At 43.5% G+C, this 16135-nt stretch overlaps 1 protein-coding gene across 2 annotated transcripts in view; it reads left to right on the forward strand.

The window, feature by feature from the left end:
- Nell1 (neural EGFL like 1) overlaps positions 1-13575 on the forward strand; it is an 850988-nt gene extending 837413 nt beyond the window's left edge. For both annotated transcript variants that reach the window (XM_028880172.2, XM_037199200.1), the window contains one exon: positions 13127-13575. In XM_028880172.2, coding sequence (XP_028736005.1) covers positions 13127-13177 — 51 coding nt within the window. In that variant the 3' untranslated portion in view covers positions 13178-13575. The remainder of the gene's footprint in view (positions 1-13126) is intronic.
- The last annotated feature ends 2560 nt before the right edge of the window (positions 13576-16135 follow it).

Consider the following 16135-nt stretch of genomic DNA (forward strand, 5'->3'; position numbering starts at 1 on the left):
AGTTGGAAGATTTCTCCAGTTCTGCCAGGCCTCCCATAGTCCCACAGCCTGCTTATAAAATAATTACTCAGAAGCTTATATTAATTATAACTGCTTGGCCATTAGCTCAGGCTTATTACTGACTAGCTCTTACACTTAAATTAACCCATAATTCTTATCTATGTTTAGCCATGTGGCTTGGTACCTTTTCTCAGTTCTGCCTTGTCATCTTGATTCCTCTGTGTCTGGCTGGTGTGTCCTGACTCAGCCTGTCTCTTCCCAGAATTCTCCTCGTCTCTTTGCCCTGCCTATACTTCCTGCTTGGCTACTGGCCAATCAGCATTTTGTTTATCAACCAATCAGTGCAACATGTATTCATAGCATACAGAATGACATCCCACAGAAGTAGAGTAAAAAATTAAAATAAAATAAAAACTAAAATTAAAAAAGACAAAAAGCTCTGACATGACATTATGAGACAAGGAACCTGCAGAGATGCCATTGAGTTCATTTTCTGCTGGCCATGGGGCATACCCTTAAGAATATTTGTTTCTTAGGTGACACTCCCTTGGAGAAAACTAAATTTGCATTTGTGAGTGTTATCAGTTGGAGATAGCTTCTGAGTTAGGGGTGGGCACATGTGTACACTTCTCCTTTCAGTTCTGTGCAGTCCCTATGCCTGCTACCTCCGTCTCAGTGAGTTTGTGTGTGTCAATCCTGTTGTATTTTGAAGTCCTTGTTTGTTTGGTGTCCTCTATCTCCTCTGGCCCTTACACTCTTTCTGTCTCATCTTCTGGAAGGCTCTCTGAACCTGAGGGGAAGGAATTTGATAGAGATATCCTATTTAAGGTTGAGTGTTCTGAGGTCTCTCACCTCTGCATAGTGTCTCACTATGGGTCTCATTTTCCCCCCATATGCTGTAGGAGGAAGCTTCTCTGATGATTGCTAAAAAAATGCACAGAATGTCATTAGTAGTCATTTTATTGTTACATTATTTTTCTCTAGAACAGTAGTATTTGGTTCTGCCCTAGGTTCCTGGGCTATCTAGTCTCAGGCTTTTGGTCACTCAAACAGTGTCTGGTATGGAATGTATCTTACAGAGTGGGTCTTAAGTCAAATTTGATACTGGTTGGTCACTCCCACGGCTTCGCACCGGCATTGCCCTAGCATGTTTTGTGGGCAGGACATCATTGTAGATAGAAGGGTTTATAGCTGGGTCAGTGTCCACATTTATCCTTTGGTAGCTCATAGAGTACCTTCCTGTACCAAAGCCAGTAGCACATAGGATATATGGTCTATGTAGGTACCAGCTCAACTTCTCCATGTTCAATAAGATGTGTATGTGTTGTCTCAGCAATGGGGTTTGCCATCAGTTTGTGGAGAGAAAACTATAGCCTTAGCAATACCCTACATTGTTTGGGGATTCCCATGGAACCCCTTTGACAAACAACTCAATTAGATGTAACCTAATTCCAGTACTGGAAGTTTCATTTGGTGACAGATGTCCCGGTAGAACTCTGTCTTCTCCAGTACATCATTTAGATCTCATATGTATATATTTTAGGGAACTTCTACTATATTAGGTTACAACATGACCCATGAAATGGCCCTGCATTTTAGCTGTCCCCTCACCTACTCCTTCCCTACCTATTCCATCCTTCTGTTCTAGTCTCCCACCTCCTCCTTCCACAACTATATATTTTATTTCCCCTTCCCAAGGAGATCTATTCCTCCCACCTAGTCTCTTGCTCTATACTTAACCTCTATGGATAATAGATTGGTTCCCATTGATTTAACACCTAATATCTACTATAAGGAAATACATGCCATATTTGTCCTTCTGGGTCTGGGATACCTCACTCAGAATGATTGTTTTCTAGGTCCATGCATTTGTTTGAAAATTTCATGCTATTTTTTTAATGACTACACAGTACTCCATTGTGTAAATGTTCCACATTTTCTTTATTTATTCTTCTGTTAAGGGACATCTAGGTTGGTTCAAATTTGTGAATATTTATAAAGAGAGCAGCAACAAACATGGTTGAGCAATTGCTTCTGTGGTAGGTTGAAGTGTCCTTTGAGTATATGCTTGAGAATTAGGTATAGCTGGATCTTGAGGTAGATAGATTCATATCTTTCTGAGGAACTGCCATATTGATTTTCATAGTTGCTATACAGTTTGTACAGTCAGCAATGGATGAGTGTTCCCCTTACTTCACATCTGTGCTAGCATGTGCTAACACTTGCATAATGATCTGACATGCATAATATGGAATCTCAAAGTAGTTTTGATTTGCATCTCCCTGATGACTAAGGATTTTGAACATTTATTTGTATTTCTCAATCATTTCAATTTCCTCTATTGAGAATTATTTGTTTAGATCTGTGCCCCATTTTATTGGATTATTTGGGGTTTATTTTTTATATCCAGTTTTTGGGGTTCTTTATGTATTTGGATATTAGTCTTCTATCAGATGTGGAGTTGGTAAGATCTTTTCCCATTCTGTAGGCAGCTGCTTTGTCTGAATAACAGTGTCTTTTGCCTTACAAAAATTTTTCAGTCTTGTAAGGTCCCATTTATTAATTGGTGATCTTAGTGTTGTGCTAATGGGGTTCCATTCAGAAAGTCTTCTTCTGGACTAATGATTTCAAGATCATTTCCCAAGTCCCCTTCTTTCAGGTTCAGTGTATCTGGTTTTACATTGAGGTTTTTGATCCATTTGGCACTGAGTTTTGTGCAGGGTAATACATTAGGATCTCTTTGTATTCTTCTACATGCTGCCAATCAGTTTGACAAGTACCATTTGTTGAAGATGCTGTCTTTTTTCCAGTGTGTATTTTCTGGCCCCTTTTTTTTTCTTTTAAAATGAAAATCAATTGTTCATAGGTGTGTGAATTTATATCTGGGTCTTCAATTCCATTGAATATTGTGTCTATTTTTTGTGCCAATGCCATGCAGTTTTAATTGTTATAGCTTTGTAGTACAACTTGAAATTGGGGACAGTGATACCCCCACAGCTCTTTTATTAATTGTTTCAGCTATCCTGGCTTCTTTTCTTTTTGTATTTACATATGAAGCTGAAAATTGTCTGTTCAAGATCTGAGAAGAATTGGGCTGGAATTTTGATGGGGATTGCACTGAATTTGTAGATTGCTTTTGGTAGAATGGCCATTTTTGCTATATTAATCCCACTGATTCATGAGTTTTGCAGATCTCTCCATCTTCTTATATCTTCAATTTCTTTCTTCAATGTCTTGAAGATTGTATCACACAAGTCTTTCACTTGCTTGGTTAAGAGTTACCACAAGGTATTGTATATTATGAAACTATTCGACAGGTTTTGTGTCCCAGATTTCTTTCTCATTTGTCATTTGTATATAGAAAGGCTATTGATTTTTCATGAGTTAATTTTTTTTTTTTTTTTTTTTTTTTTTTTTTTGGTTTTTCGAGACAGGGTTTCTCTGTGTAGCTTTGCGCCTTTCCTGGAACTCACTTGGTAGCCCAGACTGGCCTCGAACTCACAGAGATCCGCCTGGCTCTGCCTCCCGAGTGCTGGGATTAAAGGCGTGCGCCACCACCGCCCGGCTCATGAGTTAATTTTTATATCCAGATATTTTGCTGAAAGTGCTAAGAGTTCCCTGGTAGAATTTTTTAGGGTCACTTAAATATAATATCACATCATTAGCAAATCAAAGTCCTTTGACTTCTTCCTTTCCAATTTGTATCCCTTTGATCTTCAGTTGTCTCATTGCTCTATCTAAGCCTTCAAGTACTATATTGAATTGGTATAGAGAGAGTGGACAGCCTTGTCTTGTTACTAATTCGTGGAATTGTTTTGAGTTTCTCTCCATTTAAGCTTCTGTTGGCTGTAGACTTGCTGTAAATTGCCTTTATCATGTTGACCTATGTTCCTTGTATCTCTAATCTTTCTCCTTTATTTTTATCGTAAAGGGATATTTTATTTTTGTAAAAGTCCTCTTCTGCATCTATTGAGATGATCATGCCCCTTTTTTCAGTTTATTTATGGGGTGGATTACATTTATTGATTTTTATGTTGATCCATCCCTGTATCTCTGGAATGAAGATCATGGTGGATGATCTTTTTGATGTGTCGTTGATTTGGTTTGCAAGTGTTTTATTGAGTATTTTTGCATCTATGTTCATAAGGGAGAGTGTAAGGGTGACTATGGCCTCATTAAATCAGTTGGGCAGTGTTCCTTCTGTTTTTATTTTGTGGATTAATTTGAAGAGTGCTGCTGTTAACTCTTCTTTGAAAGTCTGATAGATTTCTGGGCTAAAACCATCTGGCCTTGGGCTTTTTTTTTCTGGTTGAGAGACTTAATTACTGTTTCTATTTTACTAGGGGTTATATATCTGTTTAAATTGCTTATCTGATCTTGATTTAGCTTTGGTAGGTGGTATATATTGAGAAATGTATCCATTTCTTTTAGATTTTTCCAATTTGGTGGGGTATAGGTTATTAAAGTATGTCCTGTGATTCTCTGGATTTCTTTGGTGTCTGTTGTTATGACCCAATTTGCATTTCAGATTTTATTAATCTGAATCTTCTCTGTCTTTTAAATAATTTGGCTAAAGGCTCATCAATCTTATTGATTTTCTCTGAGAACCAACTTTTTGTTTCATTGATTCTTTGTGTTGTTTTGTTGTTGTTTCTATTTTATTGATTACAGCCCTGAGTTTGATTATTTTCTGCTATCTATTCCTTTTGGTTGTGATTTCTTCTTTTTACTCTAGAACTTTCAGGTGTGCTGTTAAGTTACTAGTATGAAATCTTTCCTTTCTTTTTTTGTAGACACTTAATGCTATGAAATTGCCTTTTAGAACCACCTTTATATGTCCCATAATTTTGGGTATATTGTTTTTTCTTTATCATTCAATTCTAAAAAGTTTTAAATTTCTTTCTTAATTTCTGTCCTGATCCATTTTTTTTTTTCATTCAGTAATGAGTTGTTCAGTTTCTATCAGTTTGTAAGCTTTGTGTTGTTCATATTCCCCTTTGAACTATGGTTGTCAGATAGGATGCAGGGTGTTATTTTAACTTTCTCTTATCTGTTGAGACATGCTTTTTGTCCAAGTGTGTGGTCAGTTTTGGAGAAAGTTCCCTGAGCTGCTGAGAAGAGGTATTTTTGTGAGTACTTGGATGAAACATTCTGAAAATATCTGTTAGGTCCATTTTGTTTATAATATCAGTTAGCTCCATCATTTCTCTGTCTAGTTTTTATGTGGATGACCTGTTTATTGGCAAGAGTGGTATATTTAAGTCTCTGATTATCAGTGTGTGAGGGTTAATATGTGATTTAAGCTATAGTAGTGTTTCTTTTACAAACTTGAGTATCCTTGTGTTTGGTCCATAGACATTAAGAATCTCAGTGTCCTCTTGGTGAATTTTTCCTTTGATGAGTATATAGTGTTCTTCTTCATCTCTTCTGACTAGTTTTGGTTTAAAGTCTATTTTGTTAAATATTAATCTGGTTATAATCTTCTTAAGTCCACTTGCTTGGAATATCTTTTTCCATCCTTTTACCCTGAGGTGATGTCTATCCTTCATGTTAAGGTGTTTATTGGATATAGCAGAAGGGTGAATCCTGTTTTCACATCCATTTTCTTAGTCTGTGTCTTTTTATTAGAGACCATTGATGTTGAGAGTTATCAACAAGCAATGTTTGCGGATTCCTGTTATTTTGTTGTTGTGGTTGTTGTTGGTGGTGGTGTGTGTGTGTGGTGGTGGTGGTTTTCTTCTCTTCTGATTTTCTGTTTTCCTGGGTGTGGTTATCCTCTTCAGGTTGAAATTTTCCCTTCAGTGTCTTCTGTAGGGCTGGACTTGTAGATGGATACTGCTTAAGTTTGGCTTTATCTTGGAATGTCTTTTTCCTTATCTTATGATTCAAAGTTTTAGTGGGTATAGTAGTCTGGTCTGGTGTCTGTGTCTCTTAAAGTCTGAAGAAGGTCCTTGTGGCTCTTAGAGTCTCCATTGAGAAGTCAGGTGTTATTCTAATAGGCCTGGCTTTAATGTCTTTTTCTCATGCAGCTTTTAATATTCTTTCTTTGTTCTATACCTTCAGAGCTTTGATTATTATGTGCCAAGGAAACTTTCTTTTCTGATCAAATATATTTGGTGTTCCCTGTGCTTCTTGTACCTTGATTGGCACCTCATTCTTTAGGCTAGGGAAATTTTCTTCAATGATTTTGTTGAAAATATTTTCTATGCCTTTGACCCCGGTTTTTTTCCTTCCTGTATTCTTATTATTCTTAGATTTGGTCTTTTCATACTGTCACAAATGTCTTAGATGTTTTCTGTCTGGAGTTTTTTAGATTTAACATCTTCCTTTATTGAAAACCCTTCAGGGACCTGCCCCAAGGGGTTTTCTCCCAGAGTCAGGGGAAGGTGCTTACAAGCAGAGGGTATCTAGTCTTAAGGATATCAAAAGAATCAGCGCACATCGTGCTCTCTCAGTTATTCACTTTATTGTTCTAAATAAGTTCATTCTCTGATCTCTCTGTTGTTCTCTCTTTGTTCTAATTTAGTTCTATCCTGAGTCTCTGAGGTTTCCAGTTTTTATATACATATAATCAGCAATTCTCTGGCCAAAGCAAGGTCACAAGGCTTGAATTCTTTCAGGGTCATAAAACAGACAAGGGTTTACATCAGGCAATGACTCTCAGGCTTTCTTTATAATTCAAGGAGGGGGTGACTTGTAAAACCCTCAATGAACTTAAAGGGAAAGGGTCTAAAGAGAGAGAGAGAGACCTTGAATCAGTTAGGGAAATCTAAAAGGGGAAAGGGGGGAATCCATGTGTAATATTGCATTCCTAAGTGTGGTTAGATAATAAGCTGATTAACAAACCAAGGTGACAATAAAAGGAGTTGAAAATTTGTCAATTCCAGGTTAGCTTGGGGCAGCACTTTCCTATCTGGTGGTGGGGTGAGCCCAGGGCACACTTGTTCCCTATCTATCTAAAGACTGTGAATCAACAATTTCAGACATGTTGTAATTCTATGTCCTTGGGTGTCTGAGAATGTCTCAAATGAGATTATTTTGCCTGAACACTAAACACCGACCAAATACCTGCCAATGAAGATAATTGCAAGGAAGCAGACCTGTACATTTAACTTGGAAAAAGGAACAAAAATCTGGTTGTGAGAAACAGGTTTTGACTGTGTGACTATTTTTTACACATAGCTGGGGGATCCAGTTATCCAATGTTTTATCCAATAAGTGATCAAGTACACTGTTAAAAGTTCTTGGAAAAAAGAATCAAACGGGAAAGATACAACAGCACATAAGGAATTCACTGCAGGAAACAGCTAATACATTCAAAAGGCAATAATTCCAAAACACCTTACATGATGGTTTCCACCACCAACTCTTGGTTCTGAGAGGTTGACCTTTTGAACACTGGTTGTCACCTGCTGTATACTCAAATGACCTTTTGCTCCAAGCAACTCTTTGACCTCGGTGTCCATTTCTTCTGTCTTGTCTTCAGTGCCTGAGAGTCCTCATCCATCTCTTGTATTCTGTTGATGAGGCTTGCCTCCGAGGTCCTTGATCAAGTTCCTAAAGTTTGTATTTTCATGTTTCCCTCAGATAGGTTTTCTTATTGATTCTGTTTTCACATTCAGGTCTGGAACTGTTATACTCACTTCCTTTCATGGTTTGCTTGTATTTTCATAGATTTCCTTAATAGATATATTCATTTCCTACTTAAAGAAATTCATATTCATAAATTCTATTTTAAGCCCCTTTTTTTCATTTCTTAGGGCATACTGTAGTAGGATTACTGTGCTCTAGTGGTGACACATTGTCCTTGATGTTGTGGATTTTGTTACTATGCTGGACATCTAGGCATCTGGGTTTGAGATGACAGTAAATCTAGGTGCTGGTATCTGGTCTTGTCTTTGTTCGGTGTGTGTTTGTTCCTTGATTTATGTTGTCCTCTCTGGTTCCTAGGTGGGTGTAGTGGCTGTGTGTGAGCTGGTAGGGAATGCTATTAGAATACTGCCAAGTGTGTCCCCTGGGGTTTGGGTACACTGTATCCCTAGTTATTGGGTGCTGACACTTGGGAATAGAGATGATCCACAGAGGGGATCCACAGGAGAGAAGAAAGCAGGCTCTTCCACCAGGATCTGCCTAGTCTCTGGGAATGGAGACAGAGAGTAAGAAAAGGCCACATCAGATGCTCTGCTACATATATGGGGATGAGACTGGGGGATTTGATTTGGAGGAAAGGAGAATGAAGATCTGAATATCACTACCTACTCTGCTGACCTACTTGATTCTCTGGAAGGCTTGGCAAGAGGGCTCCAAGGGAATGTCTTCTAGAGCTGGGTACTGAGACAGAGGGATGATTGGAGAGGAAAGTCAGAGGAGAAGATCTGAGTGATCTGCTGGAGATGGGAGCAGAGAGGAGGGGGCACCACAGCAGGTGGTCAGAGAGGAGGTGATCACAGCAGGTGGTCAGAGAGGAGGTGATCACAGCAGGTGGTCAGAGAGGAGGTGATCACAGCAGGTGGTCAGAGAGGAGGGGATCACAGCAGGTGGTCAGAGAGGATCACAGCAGGTGGTCAGAGAGGAGAGGATCACAGCAGGTGGTGGAGAGGTGGGGGATCACAGCAGGTGGTCAGAGAGGATCACAGCAGGTGGTCAGAGAGGAGGTGATCACAGCAGGTGGTCAGAGAGGAGCAGGGATCACAGCAGGTGGTCAGAGAGGAGCAGGGATCACAGCAGGTGGTCAGAGAGGAGGTGATCACAGCAGGTGGTCAGAGAGGAGCAGGGATCACAGCAGGTGGTCAGAGAGGAGGTGATCACAGCAGGTGGTCAGAGAGGAGGTGATCACAGCAGGTGGTGGAGAGGAGGTGATCACAGCAGGTGGTCAGAGAGGAGGTGATCAAAGCAGGTGGTCAGAGAGGAGCAGGGATCACAGCAGGTGGTCAGAGAGCAGGGTGATCACAGCAGGTGGTCAGAGAGGAGGTGATCACAGCAGGTGGTCAGAGAGGATCACAGCAGGTGGTCAGAGAGGAGAGGATCACAGCAGGGGGTGGAGAGGTGGGGGATCACAGCAGGTGGTCAGAGAGGATCACAGCAGGTGGTCAGAGAGGAGGGGATCACAGCAGGTGGTCAGAGAGGAGGTGATCACAGCAGGTGGTCAGAGAGGAGGTGATCACAGCAGGTGGTCAGAGAGGAGGTGATCACAGCAGGTGGTCAGAGAGGAGGGGATCACAGCAGGTGGTGGAGAGGAGGTGATCACAGCAGGTGGTCAGAGAGGAGCAGGGATCACAGCAGGTGGTGGAGAGGAGGTGATCACAGCAGGTGGTCAGAGAGGAGGGGATCACAGCAGGTGGTCAGAGAGGAGCAGGGATCACAGCAGGTGGTGGAGAGGAGGTGATCACAGCAGGTGGTCAGAGAGGAGGTGATCACAGCAGGTGGTGGAGAGGAGGTGATCACAGCAGGTGGTCAGAGAGCAGGGTGATCACAGCAGGTGGTCAGAGAGGAGGTGATCACAGCAGGTGGTCAGAGAGGAGCAGGGATCACAGCAGGTGGTCAGAGAGGAGGTGATCACAGCAGGTGGTCAGAGAGGAGGTGATCACAGCAGGTGGTGGAGAGGAGGTGATCACAGCAGGTGGTCAGAGAGGAGGTGATCACAGCAGGTGGTCAGAGAGGAGCAGGGATCACAGCAGGTGGTCAGAGAGGAGCAGGGATCACAGCAGGTGGTCAGAGAGGAGGTGATCACAGCAGGTGGTCAGAGAGGAGCAGGGATCACAGCAGGTGGTCAGAGAGGAGGTGATCACAGCAGGTGGTGGAGAGGAGGTGATCACAGCAGGTGGTCAGAGAGGAGGTGATCACAGCAGGTGGTCAGAGAGGAGCAGGGATCACAGCAGGTGGTCAGAGAGCAGGGTGATCACAGCAGGTGGTCAGAGAGGAGGTGATCACAGCAGGTGGTCAGAGAGGATCACAGCAGGTGGTCAGAGAGGAGAGGATCACAGCAGGTGGTGGAGAGGTGGGGGATCACAGCAGGTGGTCAGAGAGGATCACAGCAGGTGGTCAGAGAGGAGGGGATCACAGCAGGTGGTCAGAGAGGAGGTGATCACAGCAGGTGGTCAGAGAGGAGGTGATCACAGCAGGTGGTCAGAGAGGAGCAGGGATCACAGCAGGTGGTCAGAGAGCAGGGTGATCACAGCAGGTGGTCAGAGAGGAGGTGATCACAGCAGGTGGTCAGAGAGGAGCAGGGATCACAGCAGGTGGTCAGAGAGGAGGTGATCACAGCAGGTGGTCAGAGAGGAGGTGATCACAGCAGGTGGTGGAGAGGAGGTGATCACAGCAGGTGGTCAGAGAGGAGGTGATCACAGCAGGTGGTCAGAGAGGAGCAGGGATCACAGCAGGTGGTCAGAGAGGAGCAGGGATCACAGCAGGTGGTCAGAGAGGAGGTGATCACAGCAGGTGGTCAGAGAGGAGGTGATCACAGCAGGTGGTCAGAGAGGAGGTGATCACAGCAGGTGGTCAGAGAGGAGGTGATCACAGCAGGTGGTCAGAGAGGAGGTGATCACAGCAGGTGGTCAGAGAGGAGGGGATCACAGCAGGTGGTGGAGAGGAGGTGATCACAGCAGGTGGTCAGAGAGGAGCAGGGATCACAGCAGGTGGTGGAGAGGAGGTGATCACAGCAGGTGGTCAGAGAGGAGGGGATCACAGCAGGTGGTCAGAGAGGAGCAGGGATCACAGCAGGTGGTGGAGAGGAGGTGATCACAGCAGGTGGTCAGAGAGGAGGTGATCACAGCAGGTGGTCAGAGAGGAGCAGGGATCACAGCAGGTGGTCAGAGAGGAGCAGGGATCACAGCAGGTGGTGGAGAGGAGGTGATCACAGCAGGTGGTGGAGAGGAGGTGATCACAGCAGGTGGTCAGAGAGGAGGTGATCACAGCAGGTGGTCAGAGAGGAGGGGATCACAGCAGGTGGTCAGAGAGGAGGTGATCACAGCAGGTGGTCAGAGAGGATCACAGCAGGTGGTCAGAGAGGAGAGGATCACAGCAGGTTGTGGAGAGGTGGGGGATCACAGCAGGTGGTCAGAGAGGATCACAGCAGGTGGTCAGAGAGGAGGTGATCACAGCAGGTGGTCAGAGAGGAGCAGGGATCACAGCAGGTGGTCAGAGAGCAGGGTGATCACAGCAGGTGGTCAGAGAGGAGGTGATCACAGCAGGTGGTCAGAGAGGAGCAGGGATCACAGCAGGTGGTCAGAGAGGAGGTGATCACAGCAGGTGGTCAGAGAGGAGGTGATCACAGCAGGTGGTGGAGAGGAGGTGATCACAGCAGGTGGTCAGAGAGGAGGTGATCACAGCAGGTGGTCAGAGAGGAGCAGGGATCACAGCAGGTGGTCAGAGAGGAGCAGGGATCACAGCAGGTGGTCAGAGAGGAGGTGATCACAGCAGGTGGTCAGAGAGGAGGTGATCACAGCAGGTGGTCAGAGAGGAGCAGGGATCACAGCAGGTGGTCAGAGAGGAGGTGATCACAGCAGGTGGTCAGAGAGGAGGTGATCACAGCAGGTGGTCAGAGAGGAGGTGATCACAGCAGGTGGTCAGAGAGGAGGGGATCACAGCAGGTGGTGGAGAGGAGGTGATCACAGCAGGTGGTCAGAGAGGAGCAGGGATCACAGCAGGTGGTGGAGAGGAGGTGATCACAGCAGGTGGTCAGAGAGGAGGGGATCACAGCAGGTGGTCAGAGAGGAGCAGGGATCACAGCAGGTGGTGGAGAGGAGGTGATCACAGCAGGTGGTCAGAGAGGAGGTGATCACAGCAGGTGGTCAGAGAGGAGGTGATCACAGCAGGTGGTCAGAGAGGAGCAGGGATCACAGCAGGTGGTCAGAGAGGAGCAGGGATCACAGCAGGTGGTCAGAGAGGAGGTGATCACAGCAGGTGGTCAGAGAGGAGGTGATCACAGCAGGTGGTCAGAGAGGAGGTGATCACAGCAGGTGGTCAGAGAGGAGGGGATCACAGCAGGTGGTCAGAGAGGAGGTGATCACAGCAGGTGGTCAGAGAGGAGCAGGGATCACAACAGGTGGTCAGAGAGGAGGGGAATCATGGCAGGTGGTCAGAGAGGAGGTGATCACAGCAGGTGGTCAGAGAGGTGGGGGAATCATGGCAGGTGTTCTCCTACAGAGTTGGAGATGAGATTGGGTGACTTAATTTGGAAAAGAGAAGGGAGAGTGAAAATCTGTAGTTGACCTATGGGCTCTTGGGGACTGCCTTCTAGAGTTGGGGGCTGGGACTAAAGAATGAATGGGAAGGAAGGCTGGGGGAGAAGTTCTGCATGATCTGTTGTTGGGGGCAGAGAGGATGGGGAGGCTGCAGCAGGTGACCTGCCACAGAGCTGGGAATGGGACTGGGGGATTGGATTTGCAAGAGATGAAGGGGAAGTGGAGCTCTTCAGTGAGCCCCAGTGGAGCTAGGCAGTTACCTCACTGGATTGCCTGGCTGCCTGCTGGAGTGGGGTGGGGGCTTGGAGAAGGGGATGACTGGAGGGAGGCTGGAGAAGAACTGTGTGATCCATTGCAGATGGGGGCAGAGAGCATCCAATCCCTTTTTAATGTCAGGATTGAGATTCATTAAAGGGAATTACAAAGGCATATTTATATTAATTTATGGAATTGAATTTTAATAAACTTCCCTGAATTTATTCACCTAAACTCCCCCTCCTCCTCCCTAATCTTAATGAGGTGAGCAGTCGTGTTTACCCTGGATGTGGGCACATTCGCGGAATCTATTTTGGATTTGCCTTTAATCTTACTGATATTTTCCATTAGTTTCTGAAATGGCTAATTGTTTCCTTTGAGATATTTATATTTGTAAAATATGTTTGGGGAATAAGTTTAGCAAATAAATTGTGAAAATCTGGGTTGTCGGAGCGTACCTAGAGCATAGATTGAGTGCTGGCGGGACAGGAAATGGGTCTGGTAGCAAAGCCTCAGCCAAGAGTCACCAGGAAGATCGTGCCTGCCATGCCTGCTTCCTTTCCAAGCTGGATACGCTCTTTCCATTCTTGAAGCGTAGCCTCTGTTCAGCTGTTGTGAACATAGACGGCACACTGCTCATCACTGTGTGTTCTGTTTCAGTGGCTGACACTTGTCTTCTCTTTGCACAGAATGGGAGAGTCTGCTGCTCTGTGGATCTGGAGTGTCTTGAAAATAACTGAAGTATTTTAAATGGACTCATCACAGGATAAAAATGGACAAAACGACCATCCAACCTGAGGAGGAAGAGGAGCTTATTTTTTTTTTTTTAACCACAGTCAATTACCAAAGTCTCCATCCGAGGACGGTGTTTGGGTGACCTCTGCCACTTTGCTCATCCTTGCTGATCTAGTCTAGATGCCTGCCGTGCCGTGCATTTCAGTCAATGGTTGTTGAGTCTCCGTGTTGTAAATCACCTTCCCCTCGTCAGATCATTTGCGGATACATTTAACGGATCCCATGATAAATGTTAATGTACTTTTTGTTTATTTTGTGTACTAACATAATAGAGACTTGGCACCGTTTATTTATTTTTCTTGATTTTTGATTCAAATTCTAAAAATAAAGTTGCCTGTTGTGACTTTTGTCTCATTGAGTGTGCACAGTATGGAGGCTCCTGTGGGACATGTTGATGAAGATGTGTAGCATCTGTCCACGGCATCCTTCCGTTTCAAACTGTTGAACACAGATGCCCACTCACTCAGCTGAAAACTGTTCAGGGCAATTATGTTACACTGAAGGGGGAAGGATGCCAGACATCATTAAACATCATTTCAAAAAGTACTATCTCCTCCCTGTTGCAAAAATAAATGAAGTGACACATTTACTCACAATTTCTAAGCGGTGATCTTAAAAGTCCTTCTTGGCATTGGAAGTCAAATCTTGTTTATATCGGTTTTATAAGTACTTATATCCAGCAACACACTTTAATCGTTATTAATAAAGTTAATGGCATAATACAAGTCTCCACCACATTACACAAACACAGATTAAAGAATCTGCTTGGCCATTGACAGAGGTGTTTGGTCTGCACCCTCTGTGGCAGGCTGCAAGGTGTCGGATTACTGCCCAGTGTCCCACCAATCACACTGCATCTTCCAGGGGTGAAGAGGACATGAGCCTTTAAGAAAATCTGTTTGCCGTGGGTTTGCGACTGTTTTCATTTCAGCCAATGCTTGCGCATTTATTTATTCACTCATTTTATTTAATGTAAATGAGTGTTTTGCCTGCATGAGTGTTTGTGCACAACGTGTGTGCCTGGTGCCTGTGGAGGTCAGAAGTTTACCTAGAAGGAGAGTTACAGATGGTGGTGAACTGCCACATGGATGCCTAGAATGGGGAACAGGTCTCTCTGCAAGAGCTGCCAGTGTTCTTAACTACTGAGCCAGCTCTCCAGCCCACAACCAATGCCATTATTTTTAAGAATTGCCAGTTATTCAGTTGTACAAAATTATTACATTTCATCGGGTTTGTCAGGGCTGAGCATCCAACCTTAGGTGCTACTTTGGGGACTATCATGCATTGTGCTGAATTAAATTAGTCCCTGGACAGCTGCTCATGCCTAAAAGTTACATCAATGATAATATAAGTAATGTTTAAATCCTAAATACTAACATTATTAATTTAAAATTATTATCTCCGCATACTATTATTCACTAGTATTTTTCCAACAGAGATAATAACCAATATTTTGTGTGAAAATGGAGTACTCTACATGAAATCAACTTTATGTGATGAATCACAATGACAACAAATTGAATATTACACTTGGTAAAGACTGATACAATGCGATAAATTATGAAACATCATATTTTATCTCAGTTCCTTACATGGAACCCTGGAGTAAAGAGTTGAAAATTACCCTTATGACAACTCAACTAAAAAGAAGCCTTCCCAATGTTATGAGAAAGAAAACGTTACAGGACTTGGGACTGTATCTACAGATCTCTGTGTGACTCAGAGTCCTCCTGTTTGTTGGATCAGCCACTTCGCTTACATGTCCTAAGGGGGAGTCTGGTACTTTCCACAAAGGCCAGGCGACTCACGAAGTTAACACTGTTCCTAGCCCCCTGTGGGAAGTCTGCTGACTTCTGCTCTAGAAAATCTCTGAGTACAGATACATGCCTTAGAGTCATCTGCACTTTTCTTTTCCTCCAAGATGTTATCGAAAAGCCACAGTTTTATTTGAATTCCAATGCGTTGATACTTTCCTGAAGTGCAATTAACATCAACAGCCCAAAATATTTTTACAAATACTATTCTCAGACCCAATATTTTCTTTTCTTATGAAACTTAATGGAGTGAATTTAATCTAGGCTAATTTCAAACCACCATAGTCTCTATCTATATGGAATATGCTTCCTATAATATACTAGATGACATTTAATTGTTAAAGACACGTTGATCCAGATAGTGACACATGCCTGCAGTTCCAGCCACTGGTGGCAGAGGGTGGAGGCTAAAGCAGAGCAGAGAATCTCTTGACTTCATCAGTTTAAGACTATCCTATAAGAATATAAAACATTTCATTTTCATGTATATGATGCTTTCTATGCTCTACTGGGGAAACTAAAATACAGCTTTAGATGTAACCAACTAGATAAGTGATCTGAATGGGCATTATGTAAGCCCAGATGATCAGAAGGGATCCTATTCAAATACACTTGACATAGAAAGGAACTACCTTCTTGACTTCGAATTTTTTTTAAACCCCAAGTTGGATAGGAAGGGGAGGGAAGGTGGATCTAGGAAGAGTTGGAGGAGGAAGAATAAACATGATGAAAATGCATTCATCTGGAAGCTGGGCATGTGGCTCACTGGTATAGCACTTGATAGTATGCATATGACCCTTGGTTCCATACACTACATCATAAAAACAAGCAGATATAAACAAAAACCCCAAATCCAGTAAATCTGGCATTTAGCTGCCATGCTGAAGTTTTCAGGTGAAAAATGGATGATTACCTTATGACAGAGTACTATTTGATGATTCTGTCTCCTTGAGAGATAGACATGAACATTAACAAGAAATTTAAAAAATAAAAGTCCTGAGATTATGCTCTCCCCTTCCACTGTTGCTGGCACTACAGCATTGTCATGGAGAGTAGAGTGTGAGGATAGGCAACAGTTCTGGGTATTAA

This window comes from Peromyscus leucopus, chromosome 1 (assembly GCF_004664715.2).
Source record: "Peromyscus leucopus breed LL Stock chromosome 1, UCI_PerLeu_2.1, whole genome shotgun sequence".
Lineage (NCBI taxonomy): Eukaryota > Metazoa > Chordata > Mammalia > Rodentia > Cricetidae > Peromyscus > Peromyscus leucopus.